At 30.4% G+C, this 12,339-nt stretch overlaps 1 protein-coding gene across 2 annotated transcripts; it reads left to right on the top strand.

Moving 5' to 3' along the window:
* The first annotated feature begins 2,842 nt into the window (after positions 1-2,842).
* LOC113393001 (tetraspanin-5) lies at positions 2,843-10,379 on the top strand. Of its 2 annotated transcripts, XR_010309302.1 has the most exons (9): positions 2,843-3,121; positions 3,666-3,786; positions 5,832-5,905; positions 6,524-6,598; positions 6,717-6,815; positions 7,211-7,390; positions 9,338-9,454; positions 9,982-10,132; positions 10,188-10,377. XR_010309302.1 is itself a non-coding variant. In XM_026629684.2 (8 exons), exons 1-8 carry the CDS (start codon positions 3,032-3,034, stop codon positions 10,048-10,050), a joined length of 825 nt encoding a protein of 274 aa, XP_026485469.1. In that variant the 5' UTR covers positions 2,843-3,031; the 3' UTR covers positions 10,051-10,379. The 2 variants fall into 2 exon arrangements, 1 of the variants encoding a protein (XP_026485469.1); XM_026629684.2 differs by having other exon boundaries at positions 9,982-10,379.
* Positions 10,380-12,339: the final 1,960 nt, after the last annotated feature.

The following is a 12,339-nucleotide window of genomic DNA, read 5'->3' as shown; positions in this document are numbered from 1 at the left end:
TAAAGGGTCATAAAAGGTAGGCTTTGAACGGGAAAAGGTATGCGGGCACTTGATATAAATGATCTTTGTATTCTCTGCGTTTCTGTAGCGACAAAATATTGAGTTTGATAACAGAATTGGCCTCAAATTTATGTGTTAATCTTCTAATAAATGTATTCTGTACATTTTCGATAAGCATAATATACTTTGAGAATTGTGGATTCCAAACAGTTGAAGCAAATTCCAAATTAGATCTTACATACGCGTTATAAAACAGGTTATATGTATTTATATTTTTAAAGTTTCATCCCTGGCGAGAAAATAAACCCAACATGTTAAAAGCTTTTGCGATCATTTTATTCACATGCCTGTCAAATAGTAAAGTAGAATCCAGGAACACTCCAAGGTCCCTAACCTCTGTTACCCTTTTAATTGAATGATTGGAAATTGTGTAATCAAACAAAACCCTTAGTTTTTCCTAGAAAATGTTATTATATGGCATTTATCAAAATTATATTAAATATTGCCCTAAAATATCCAAATCAATTTGCAAATTAGAGCAGTCATCACTTTTTTATGATTTTAAATAATTTTGTATCATCGGCATATAAAAGTATTTAGGATTTTGAAAATTTTTCAGTATATCATTAATAAAAATGTAAAACGACAGGGGACCGAGGTGAGAACCCTGAGGAACCCCAGATGTTATGGGGACGAAAATAGAGATGTGATATTAACCACCTAAGCAAATCGCCGTGTATAGCAATATATTCAAGTTTTTTAATTAATAACGAATGCTTTCAAATGCTTTTGAATATTCAGTATACACAGCGTTAACTTGATGTCCTTTTTTGATAGCTAAAAGAACAACATCGAGAAAATCGACAAAATTTGATTCAACTGATCTTTTAGTCACAAATCCATGTTGTTGGGTAATGGTTTTAGTAAAGGAAACAGGGTATCATAAATACTCTTTTCAAATAATTTGGATATGATTGATATTCCACTATAAATTCTAATATTATGCTTATCTCCATTTAAAAAATTAGAACAATAAGTGTTTTTTTCCAAACAGGTGGTAACATGCCTAAATATATATTTGTTTAAGAGTAAATGTAAAGGAAATGATAAAGGCTACTTTGTTTTAAAATTTTATGATGTAAACCATGTGGTTCTTTAGATGAATCGAGTTTTGTGAGATATTTTTCAACTGTACGGCATGATACATGAAAAGAACTAATTATCGAATTACTGTCATGCTTCCTTAAAGTGTCCTCTGTTTTTTTTTCAAATTATCTACTTTTTTTTAGATTTAAAGAAATGGCTGTATAGATTACAGATGGAAGAGCCGTCGGAACGAATACTATTATCATGAAACATGGTGTCAGGTATATTATTACTACCTTTTTTGAATTTATAAATTTCCAAAATTTCCTGTAATTATAATGAATATCATCTTCGGTTTTAGTAATAAAGATATAAGTATAGCACTCTCTTCTTTCATCCATTTAGTTTTGTGACGAAGGTCAGCAAATTTGCCATAATCGCTACTGCGACCATAAATTTTATGTACTGTTTATGTACTTGTAATTTCTTTTAATCATATTAATCAAACTTTTACTAAACTATATATGTAGGATATTTATTGGTATAGTATACAGTTTTAGCTGGTATAAATTGGTTCACAATTTTTTTTACTATTAAATAAAACTTATCTACTGCTTTAATTATATCACATGTTTCAAATTGTTTGTTATATTTATATTTCATACATTGTTAATTGCGTTGTAGTCAGCAACATGAAAGCAACGAACAACACGAGGCGCAAAACGTAAATTAGACTCAATCAACATAACATCCGTCAAAACAGTAAAAACTTGGATGATGAGCGATCAAGCAAAGATAAAAATTATTCAACTATAAAATTCAAAAGAATCGTTAAAGAGCGTTTGTGTGCTAAAGGATATTACAACACTAATGACTTTTTAGTTGACTGCACACCTTGGGAATGAAACGATCGCCTCCAGGCTGCTTCAAATAACTAAAATATAATTATCATTGTACATAATAATGGTTAAAAATATATATATATATATATATATATATATATCCCGCTGAGTTTCTTTCGCCGGTTCTTCTCAGGTCCGAGGTGCTAAATTCCGAACCGGTGGTAGATTTTTGACAATCAATAAGCAAGTGTAAACACTTCTATATTGAATAAAGATTTTTGACTTTGACTTTGACTAATGGTGTAGCTCTTACGAACGAACAGTTAGACAGAACGAGATCCAATGCTTCAATGATCTATTCTACTTACCTCAGTCAGAGAAGCAAATAAAAGCAAATAGAAATCATGTAGTAATTTGGTTAATGCTGTATGCAAAACCTATTATTGTACTTATATAATATTAAATCGATATCGATTTTATACATAATCATGTCTTAATATAGTTTAAGATCTTTTTAACGTTTTGTGAATACTACTACTACTAAGAAGCAAGCTTAGATTAATTATTTATATATCTACAAACGAACCAACTTTTATCTTGGTGTGCGTGAGTCGTGACGGCTACCCTCGACAGTCGACACTCGCAAAACTAGATACTACTTATATGATATTATACTAGGTATATGTAGATTTTTCGACGCGTTCTACGCAATGACAGTCTATCTATACATATAGATAAAAGTTATAGTAAAATATAAGTAATTAAAGAAAGTACGATTCTGTTTTTCATTTATCCGAACTGAAAATTGATTCAACGGTTGAATTATTACCAAACGTCCTATATTTTATCTATAATTTGTACCACAGATTACTTAGTTCATTCACTCTTCATTTTGTATGTTTTTGACGCGACTCGAGCGGCGAGCACGTTCGTCGTTCAGTCATTCTAGTTGGTTGGCCTTTGGCCTACTTGCTATTTATTATTGCATTAGCTGTAAAGAATTTTAAAATAAAGCAAATGTAGAACTTGATATTTTTCTTTCCTTTATTCTTTATATAGTTTTGTTAACTAATTTCTCTGGACATGATTAATTAGACTATAAAATGCCTAGTATCAGGAAATACCGACGTGACACGACCGAAGTCAGCTGTTGTTTAAAATATGTAATTTTTGGTGTAAATGTATTATTTTGGGTAAGTTATAAGTTTAGAAATCTTATAATACATATTGTTATCAATTCAGTTTCATAAATTGCTTAAATATTCGGATATAAAGTTTTTCAGTTATGATGTCTTTGTAGTAAAGTCAAGGCTGCATTCACTTAATCCTTGTTCGTTATTATTTTTTTGTTTTAAATCATAAATGGCTAAGTGTACTTAAAATTACTGTATAAAATTTAAATGGAAAACCAACAAAAATAATATTTAAATTTTAAAAACAATAAGCAAATTTCGTATATTATAACGTCATTTGTATAATTTACTAAATACAAAGAATCCTAATTAGTGTAATTATTAAGTACTCTCAATAAATTCATATTCTCATTTTTGTAAAATTTATATTCTGTATTCGTTTTTATTTTCTTTTGTCTGTAACTTAAAAATAAATATGTTAAATATGTAAAAAATAATTATGTTTTTTTGGTTGTCCTAAATAGTGTAAGTATATACTTATGCAAAAAGCTTGTGTAAACTTTATGATTAGACTTAAAGTAATTGTCTTTCATTTTCTTTACAGTTTCTGGGCCTTATTGTGATGGCAGTGGGCGTATGGGCATGGACAGAGAAAGATACATTCAATAACCTGTCTCGTTTGACTAATATTGCTTTGGATCCAGCATTCATTTTAATATGTGTTGGTAAGAACATTTGATAGTTATTTAATATTGTATAAGTTGTTTTAATAAATTTCAATGAAGATTTAAGACATTGGTTTTAACAAAACATAATGAATGTAGTACAAAACAAGGTCCATATAATAGTTGAAATGTTACAAGAAATTATTTTGTTCCATCTGTGCCGGTGTCAGTAATAAAATCTTGTTTCCGATAGTTTTGCTAGGCTATTTAAAAAAATACATTACAATATGTTTTGTTACATGATTTATTAAAGTTCCTATTAAAAAGTTTTTTGATTAGTTATAACTTTATAAATCTACCTAATTTATAAGTTATTTAAGAAGTAAATAAAAGTCCTTCAAAATAAGATAGATTTATCATAAAAAATTGAAACAAACTTTGCCTTTATTTAATTAGAAAGTAAATTTGTGTTTTTTATTTAAATATATATCTCAGCAAAGTGATAGTTGTTTTCAATAACTTACAATATAATAATATTTCAAAAATATTGTGCATCAATACAAAATCTAATAAGCTTAGGACTTATACCTATAATAAAACAACTCTCAAATATCAGCCACATAAAAAATCAAGTTATGGTTTTATTAAAATAAGAAGGGACAAATCCTTAAATACTTGTACACATAAGCTGTTTTGTTAATAGCTAGGACAGCTATAATCATAATGTCCTATTTATCTATACTAGTTGTGACCGCAGCTTCGCTCGCGTTTCAGGGGTTGGTTGTCATTTGTTAGGCAAAAAAAGTAGCTTGTCCTTGGAGTTCAAGTTTGCTTCATACCAAATTTCGTCAAATTTGGTTCATTGGTTTGGTAGTGCCATCAGACAGACAGACATAGTTACTAATAATATTAGTATACAGTATAGATAGTACATGTAGATATTTGTAACAAAAAAACATCTAATGAAATTGCACATACATATTGAGTAGCTATGAATTTCTAAATAGTTTTTTTTTAATAAACATATGATCTAAACAGAATTTAGTAATCTGATTGACGATGTATGTGGCCTTTTTTTCTATTCTCGAAAATGAAGCAATTGTAGACCATATACTTACCTCATTTACAATTCAGGTTAAACTTGTGAGATACTTTTTAAAGAGATTGATAATTAAACATTCGCCCTTGAAATATTTTTAACAATAGGTTTTGTTAATTAATCTAATGTCAATTTTAAAACAAAGACCGATTAACACAATGACACAATTTTGAAACAAATTATATCATTGTCAAAGAAGGACAAAAGTATTATACTAATATTAGCATATATGTTAATATAGAACGTTGCTCTATGTTTAATTTGTAATTAATTTTGTACCTATTAGTAAGCTATAGGTAAGCTTTGTCAAAATACATAAAAATTAGAGACTAATACAAATGCCAAACGCATGGTACTTTTATTTGTTGGTCTTGGTTAAAAATTAAACTGGATAGGTGTGAATGATAGATTTAAATGTGAGCAGGCACTACATAAATTTCACATATTATATTTGTTGTTTGTATATAGATCATTTGAACCTCAGAGTATAAAAAAATTTAAGGTCTGTTGTAATTGAAATGACATAGTACAACATATCTTTATATATATATCTCGTATATTATATAAATCTTGTAAAATCAGCACTTTTATTTAGTTTTCTTAATGTGAAGCTTTAAACAGTCGGAAATATAGTTTATTGTCTCAGTCAGAAATGTAGTTTCATTTTATAAAATCAATTAATGTCTTCAAACATATATCCAGTACAGTATTTATTTTCTATGTAATAATATTTAAATTAATAAATAAAACCAGGTACTGACTAATTTAAAAGTATGTTTGTAAATTTTACCCAAATAGACTACTCAATGATGACGTAAAGTTTTCTCTTATGTGATATTTACATGTAGTTAATTTAAATTAAATGCAAATAATATGCAAATTAATAGGCTCATAAAATTTTTATAGTATTATATTTTAATGAATAACTGTTAATGCTGTTTTACGATTATTAATATGAAGTGGCATTGTGTTGCGACTTAAACATATTTTTTGTATCTGTTTCCAGGTACAATAACATTCATAATCGGCTTCACGGGATGCGTCGGTGCCTTGCGTGAGAACACGTGCTTATTAGCTTGTGTTAGTACTGATGTTTTATTAATTTATCGACCTTAACATGCAATTAATGAATTATTCATATATGTTTATTATAGTTCTTGAAAATATTAGATATCATTAAACTGTCTTTTGTTACCAAAAAGTTATTGATCATTTAAAGAAAGGATTAAAATTAAAATAGTTTATTATGAACTGACCTGATAAGCTGATCAGTTCATTTCACGCATATTTTTATCCATATTAAATAATATGGTATTTGGGTGTTAGTCGTGATCATACGGGTTATTTTAGTAGTAAGCTACTAAGATATAATGCGCCAATCAAATCGAAAAAGTCACGTACTGCTTTTTTATATTTGACAAAATGATTACATATTATGGTAAATCTATAAGCATCAGTTAATGTTGTTAATACATACGTGCTAACTGAACGTCGAATCATCCAGAAAAATAAAAACAGTATAGTCGCGTTATAAAATAGATAAAATTGTACATGATTGTGAATCTTGTTGGTATTATTATAAAATAAATGATAAAATACAAGGATTTGGTTACAAAAAATATCCTGTTTTAAGTCTATCAAATATTAGTATTAGTCAAATGGTGTGTGTAATTCATAGGAAGGTTTTTGTTTTTTCAGTATGCAGTATTTCTTGCTCTTCTTCTATTGGCAGAAATGACGGCTGGGATATTGTTCTTCGTGTTCAAAGATTGGGTAAATATAAACGCAAGTAAACCTTTCTTAATAATAACATCTAGTATATCGAGAGTGAAAACTCCAGTCGTATCATTATTCGTACAAGTGTGATGCAATAATTCGTCTTTTGTTGCAGATTAAACAACAAGCAACGACTGGTTTCCAGTCATTCATCACACATTATAGAGAAGATCCCGATCAGCAGAATTTGATTGACTGGATTCAAGAAGATTGGGTAAGTTTATTTAATTTAGCCTCAGAATTAAGAACGTATCTACTTGTTCGTTTTAAATTGCATTTGGATTTTTTTTTTTGCAGCATAAACCTCATTGTTATAATAATACATAAGAGAAGAATTCATATATATACTTGTCTGTTTTTAAAATTTTTATTGCCCCACTGACGTGCTGTCCGTGCCATTGTTATATGATATTTATATTCAATCATGTTATTTTAACGAGCCTGCATTTAAATACAAATTTTTTGATTGATTATATATTTATTAAATTTGCAACTTCGTTTGGCGGTTAATGATTGCCATAATTCGAGTGTCTTCGAGCGCATACGCAGTTCGCGGACATGTCGCCGAATATTATAATGATATTGTACATGTATAAATATAATTTCCAGCTGCAATGTTGCGGCGTGGAAGGTCCCCGGGACTGGGACCGCAACGCCTATTTCAACTGTTCGAGTGGCGCGGTGGGCTCGCGCGAGGCGTGCGGCGTGCCCTTCAGCTGCTGCCGGAACAAACCGCAGGACATCATAAGGAACAAACAGTGCGGATATGACGTCAGGAAACCCACTTACGTGAGTCTGTTCGTAATAAATTACAAAATACTCTTGTACAAAGTTAATACAGCGTCAGTTTAATATTTATTATCCATATTTTGTAAGTAAATTAGTTAAGTTTTGATAAGTGTTTATGTTTGATAAGTGTGAAACGGTATGTTATCTTCAAAAGGTCGTATGTAAAAGTTGTGTCGAAGAGCAAAAGTCAGTAAGATAGTATTAAAACTTATACAGTTCTTGTGTTTTTATTTTAATAATATTCATATTTAATAAGTATACGTTACTTTTAAATAATTAAATTAATAATTTAAAAAAGTAACATAAGATCTTTTGCATCAACACAAGCGACGTAAAACTTACGCTTGAACTAATTAAGGACATTCTGAATGCTGTTAGATCAAATCAGAAGCAGATTTGTCTTAATATGATCAAAAATGTGCTAATATGTATTTGTACTAAACAGAAGAAACAAGAACAACTATGGTAAATCGTTTTCAGTGCAATCTAAGTCATAATATAAAGTAACCTTACATTCACTTCATTCTCTTCAATTTATTTTACTATATTTTTTATTAATTATTTATAATCTTTTCCGCGATAACAAATGATTACCTCACCGAAAATTCAGCTACGAACCTGGTCCTCGGTGTGTCAAAAACAACCTTAGTTATTACGAGTTTAGATTGAGGCCAGCACGTGAGACATACGCCTAAAGACCTAAAGAAATATTTAAATAGTTTCTGAAGATGTCTTGAGAGGGAAACAGCTGCTCCAACTACATAAGTACATCACTTGGGCGATCTCGGTGGTAATCTTTGCATGATAAATGTCGACGTAATTTGGGTGTCGTTAATGATTCAGCGAATTTATCTAAAGCTGTGTTGTTTTTGTAAGACTATGTTCCGGTTCACCAGAGTGAATATCACATTAGGGTCGAACGTTAAATAAATAAGTTATTTTAATTTACAAAATATTCCGCGGACTTTTGTGAAAACTCTTGCATCTTTTTAAAATTATCGTACGAATTCAGAAAATTACACCTGCCGCCTTCTACGTCGAATAAACGGTGTTCGGAAGTCAAACACAGGACAGGAATATTTATTTTCATTTTAAATATAAATACAGCAAGGGAGTGAGCGCGTGATCCACGAGCGCGGATGTCTGGCCGCGGGCGAAGACTGGCTCCAGCGACATTTCGCGCCCGTCGCGGCCGCCGTACTGGGCCCGCTCGCACTGAAGGTTCCCAGTGATCCTCGTCAAATTTCAACATATGCGTATTTTTGTGAATTGCACAGCTTTTTAAATTTCTTGATGGACTATTTAGCGGAAGCTTCCGTTAAGTTCGTAGTTGCGTTATTATTTTGTTGCGTCACAATCGCTTTGAGAAAAGTCGTCGATTTAATCAATAAGTGTGTATTTCGTGGGCGATGCATAGCTTGTCAAATTTTATACTTTAAATTTGTACCAAAATATATTTTACACACTTACAAGATGAGGTGAGTAACGCCGCTTATTACGGTCACGCGCTGAAATGTATTCGTTACTAGATTTTTCTTTTATGTTTACAATATGGAACGGATATTTGGTCATAGTCATTGAAAATGTGTATATGCATCCTATAATATTGGTAGTGCGGTTTGCAGCCATGCCGTGTGAGAATGCTTAAGTCCCTGTTGTTTTTATTATACTGGCACACCTACCTACCGTTATAAAGTACATACTGTTAGTAACGGTAGTTTAATTGATGAGTGCGTTGTATCTGAGCATACCAGGCTGTATAAAGTCTTGCAATCAGAACTGAATCTTGATTTATGTTTTTTTTTTTTCTGAGGAGAAGGAGCAACACTCTTAGATGACTGACATAAAGCTATGTACATATATCATTGTAACAGATATCAGTTAAAGCGGATATACGATGATATCTAGCTCGTGTTGTTACTTACATTTAGTTTTCTTTTGTTCTAGAGTTTTGACATAGCTAAGATAATATATGACAAGGGTTGCCTAGAGGCCGCCGAGGAGTGGTTCGATCACAATCTGTTGATTGTAGCCACGTCCGCTGTTTGTACCGCTTTTGCACAAGTAAGTTTTATTTTGTAGGTGCACTTATTTGTAATTTTCATATCGTATAGCTTGATGTAGAATACATGTGCTGTTTTATAACTGTATATGTGGCACCTAATGCTTTAGCTTTTTTTTCTATGTTAATTTTGACACAATCTGTTGATAGTACGCACGTGAAACATTTCAGGCAGTGTTCTAGGTTTTTTTGCGGATTATTGTTTTTTTTTATTGTTGTTTAAATTTAAACTAGTATATTTGAAAGGCGATGAATACATATATAGACGAATGTGATAAACGTATAGGAGACGGATCAGAAAGAATAGAAAAAGATAACGTGGTGTACTGCCCTGAGTAACTAGGTCAACTACGATAAATAATATAACAGAATTTAAAATATTTGTTAATATTACACAAACGAATGTGCACATTCGATGTTGAAACCGTTTGATGTGAAATAAATATTTTTTTACAAATGACTCGCGAACTTATTCTCACTCAAAGGTGAAAGCGTAATTAAATCGACACGAGCTATCGTTTCCGTGTAGATCCTCGGCATCTGCTTCGCTCAGAACCTCCGGGCGGACATATTCGCTCAGAAGGCGAAGTGGCACTGACAATCAGCGTCTCCTGCGGCGGTGTGATGCGACGCGCGCACCCGCGGCCCGCCGCGCCTCCGCCTTCCGACCTTCTGATGACCTTCTGATGACCTTCTGATGACCTTCTGATGACCTTCTGATGACCTTCTGATGACCTTCTGATGGTACACGTCGATCTCAACTCTCAACTCAAATGTAGATTATTCTTAAATGACGATTTATTTAAGACTATAATGAATCTCTTGAATATTTATTTGTGATTAATTATTCAGTTTGGATTTAATGTGATATGAATTGATGAAAATGTCGTTACTCAGCAATATAACTCTTTTGTAACAGATTATAACATATTATTTTGATGTATATTTATCTTCTATCATCTATTCGATGTTTAAAAAATTCTTGAAATAAATAACTTATTTTGTTTTTATAAATTCTGTGATCTCCACAATAATCTAATTATTGTTTAATGTGTATTCATATCACATTAATTAACAATGGCAATTTACAATGGGTTTTACAATTAAAAAAAAAAATATATATTTTGTACTTAAATTAATTTTCATTAAATTGAAAACGAAAAGAATACTTTAGTAACTGCCACTAAATAAAACCTGCCAGTGTGTAAACGTCATAATTTGAGTATTGTCATTGTACTGTATTATATAGTTATTTTACTTCAAAAAAAAAAAACTTATGAATTATTAATCTATGACACTATTTCATTGGTAAAAACTTCATCTTGCTATCCCTACGGCTTCGGTGATAAACCTCTTTGTCTTGAAATATCCTTCAATTCCTCAAGCGTATATGCTTAATTGTTGTTAATGAAATTGTTATTAGAAATATTCAGCGTGTTGTCGACTTCAATATAAATAAACATTATTAAAAAAAATCTTTAATATTGTGCGTAGTCTTCAAATAACATATGTTGACTTAATGCATTAATATTTGTTCTTTATGTTGTATGTGTAAGTATTGAAGTCGATCAGTATCGTTGTGTGTTCAATTAATGTCCATTAAGCCTTAACGGGAGCTGTGAGATGAATTTAGTATTGGAATTAAAGTATTATATAGCTATATGTATATGAAACATTGTTGAAGCTGTAGAGTTAGTTCTAAACGAAATAATAATCGTAAAATGGTTGCCACGAATTTCTGAACATAATAAAACTAGGCCAAGGCACAGCCAACGAATGACCATTTTTCATTATTTCAAGGACAATATTGGAGATATAGTATTTGTCCAATAAGTCCAAGCATATTCATTATAAAATAATCTCGAACATAAATGTAGTGCATATAAATGAAAATAACCAAAATAAGAAAATTCGTGGTAACCAAGATGATTTACCGTCACATGAATTGAACCTCAGAAGTTAAGATGGCGGAGATATTTTGATGCATTTAGGGCCGTGATATAAGCTGCAGGAGAATAATGGCTGACAATATAATTAGATATAAAATATTTAAAGTATTACTATATTAGAATAATTTTTTAGTGATTAGGAAATACTCAATTCAATATATAAAATTTATTTTGTCATCTAATCGTAAGACGTGGGATTTATTGATAATGAATTTTGACGCATAATTTATTTACAAATATCGCACAATTAGTTAAGTTACTGAGTATTATGTTATGATATTATTTACAATATAATTGTTTAATATTGAGTGTTGTAGACTATATATATTTTGTAGTGTTGAAATCGTTATATATAGTACTTTTTTTCATTCATTGCGAGTACCTAGAATAGAGACATATAACTGTTGTTTTAGATAAATCGATAAAATAACGAACTATCACTAAGCTATTTTTAATTATTAAGAGGTATCATGAGGTCTGTTTTACAAAATATCATTTTCGTTTGGAATATTTTGTCATATTCTGTTTTTTTTTTCCATATCTTTTTTTTTTAAACTATAGTAGCAATGCCTCAAATTAATAAGGGATAACTAATATTCCTATTTACCCCTCCTTCTAAGCTTAACTTGTGCCATAACTTTCATCCAAATATATCGTCTTGATTGTTGTAGATTGAAAATATTTACGTTCTTATTAAATATATTACAATTAAAAAATTACTCTAATATATCTATAGAAATATTGTGAAAGAAAAAATATCATTCGACAGACATGATACTATCCCATTCTGCTTCGATAACATTTAGTAAACAACCGCAAGAATTTGAGATATTATACTCTAGGACTATTTTGTAAGAACGAATTCTGAAACTCACCGCAGAAGACTATCGTATAATGTCAAAATTGAGATGCGAAATTGACGATAGTTATTAATAATC

Source organism: Vanessa tameamea, chromosome 12 (assembly GCF_037043105.1).
Source record: "Vanessa tameamea isolate UH-Manoa-2023 chromosome 12, ilVanTame1 primary haplotype, whole genome shotgun sequence".
Classification (NCBI taxonomy): domain Eukaryota; kingdom Metazoa; phylum Arthropoda; class Insecta; order Lepidoptera; family Nymphalidae; genus Vanessa; species Vanessa tameamea.
This window is presented reverse-complemented; position numbering and strand designations above follow the sequence as displayed.

Excerpts from the sequence above, each read along its gene's own strand:
- LOC113393001 (XM_026629684.2), top strand. The coding sequence starts at position 3,032 with ATGCCTAGTATCAGGAAATACCGACGTGACACGACCGAAGTCAGCTGT. Across the intron at positions 5,906-6,523 it reads ACACGTGCTTATTAGCTTGT|TATGCAGTATTTCTTGCTCT; the intron begins GTTAGTACTGAT and ends TTGTTTTTTCAG. Across the intron at positions 6,816-7,210 it reads ACTGGATTCAAGAAGATTGG|CTGCAATGTTGCGGCGTGGA; the intron begins GTAAGTTTATTT and ends TATAATTTCCAG.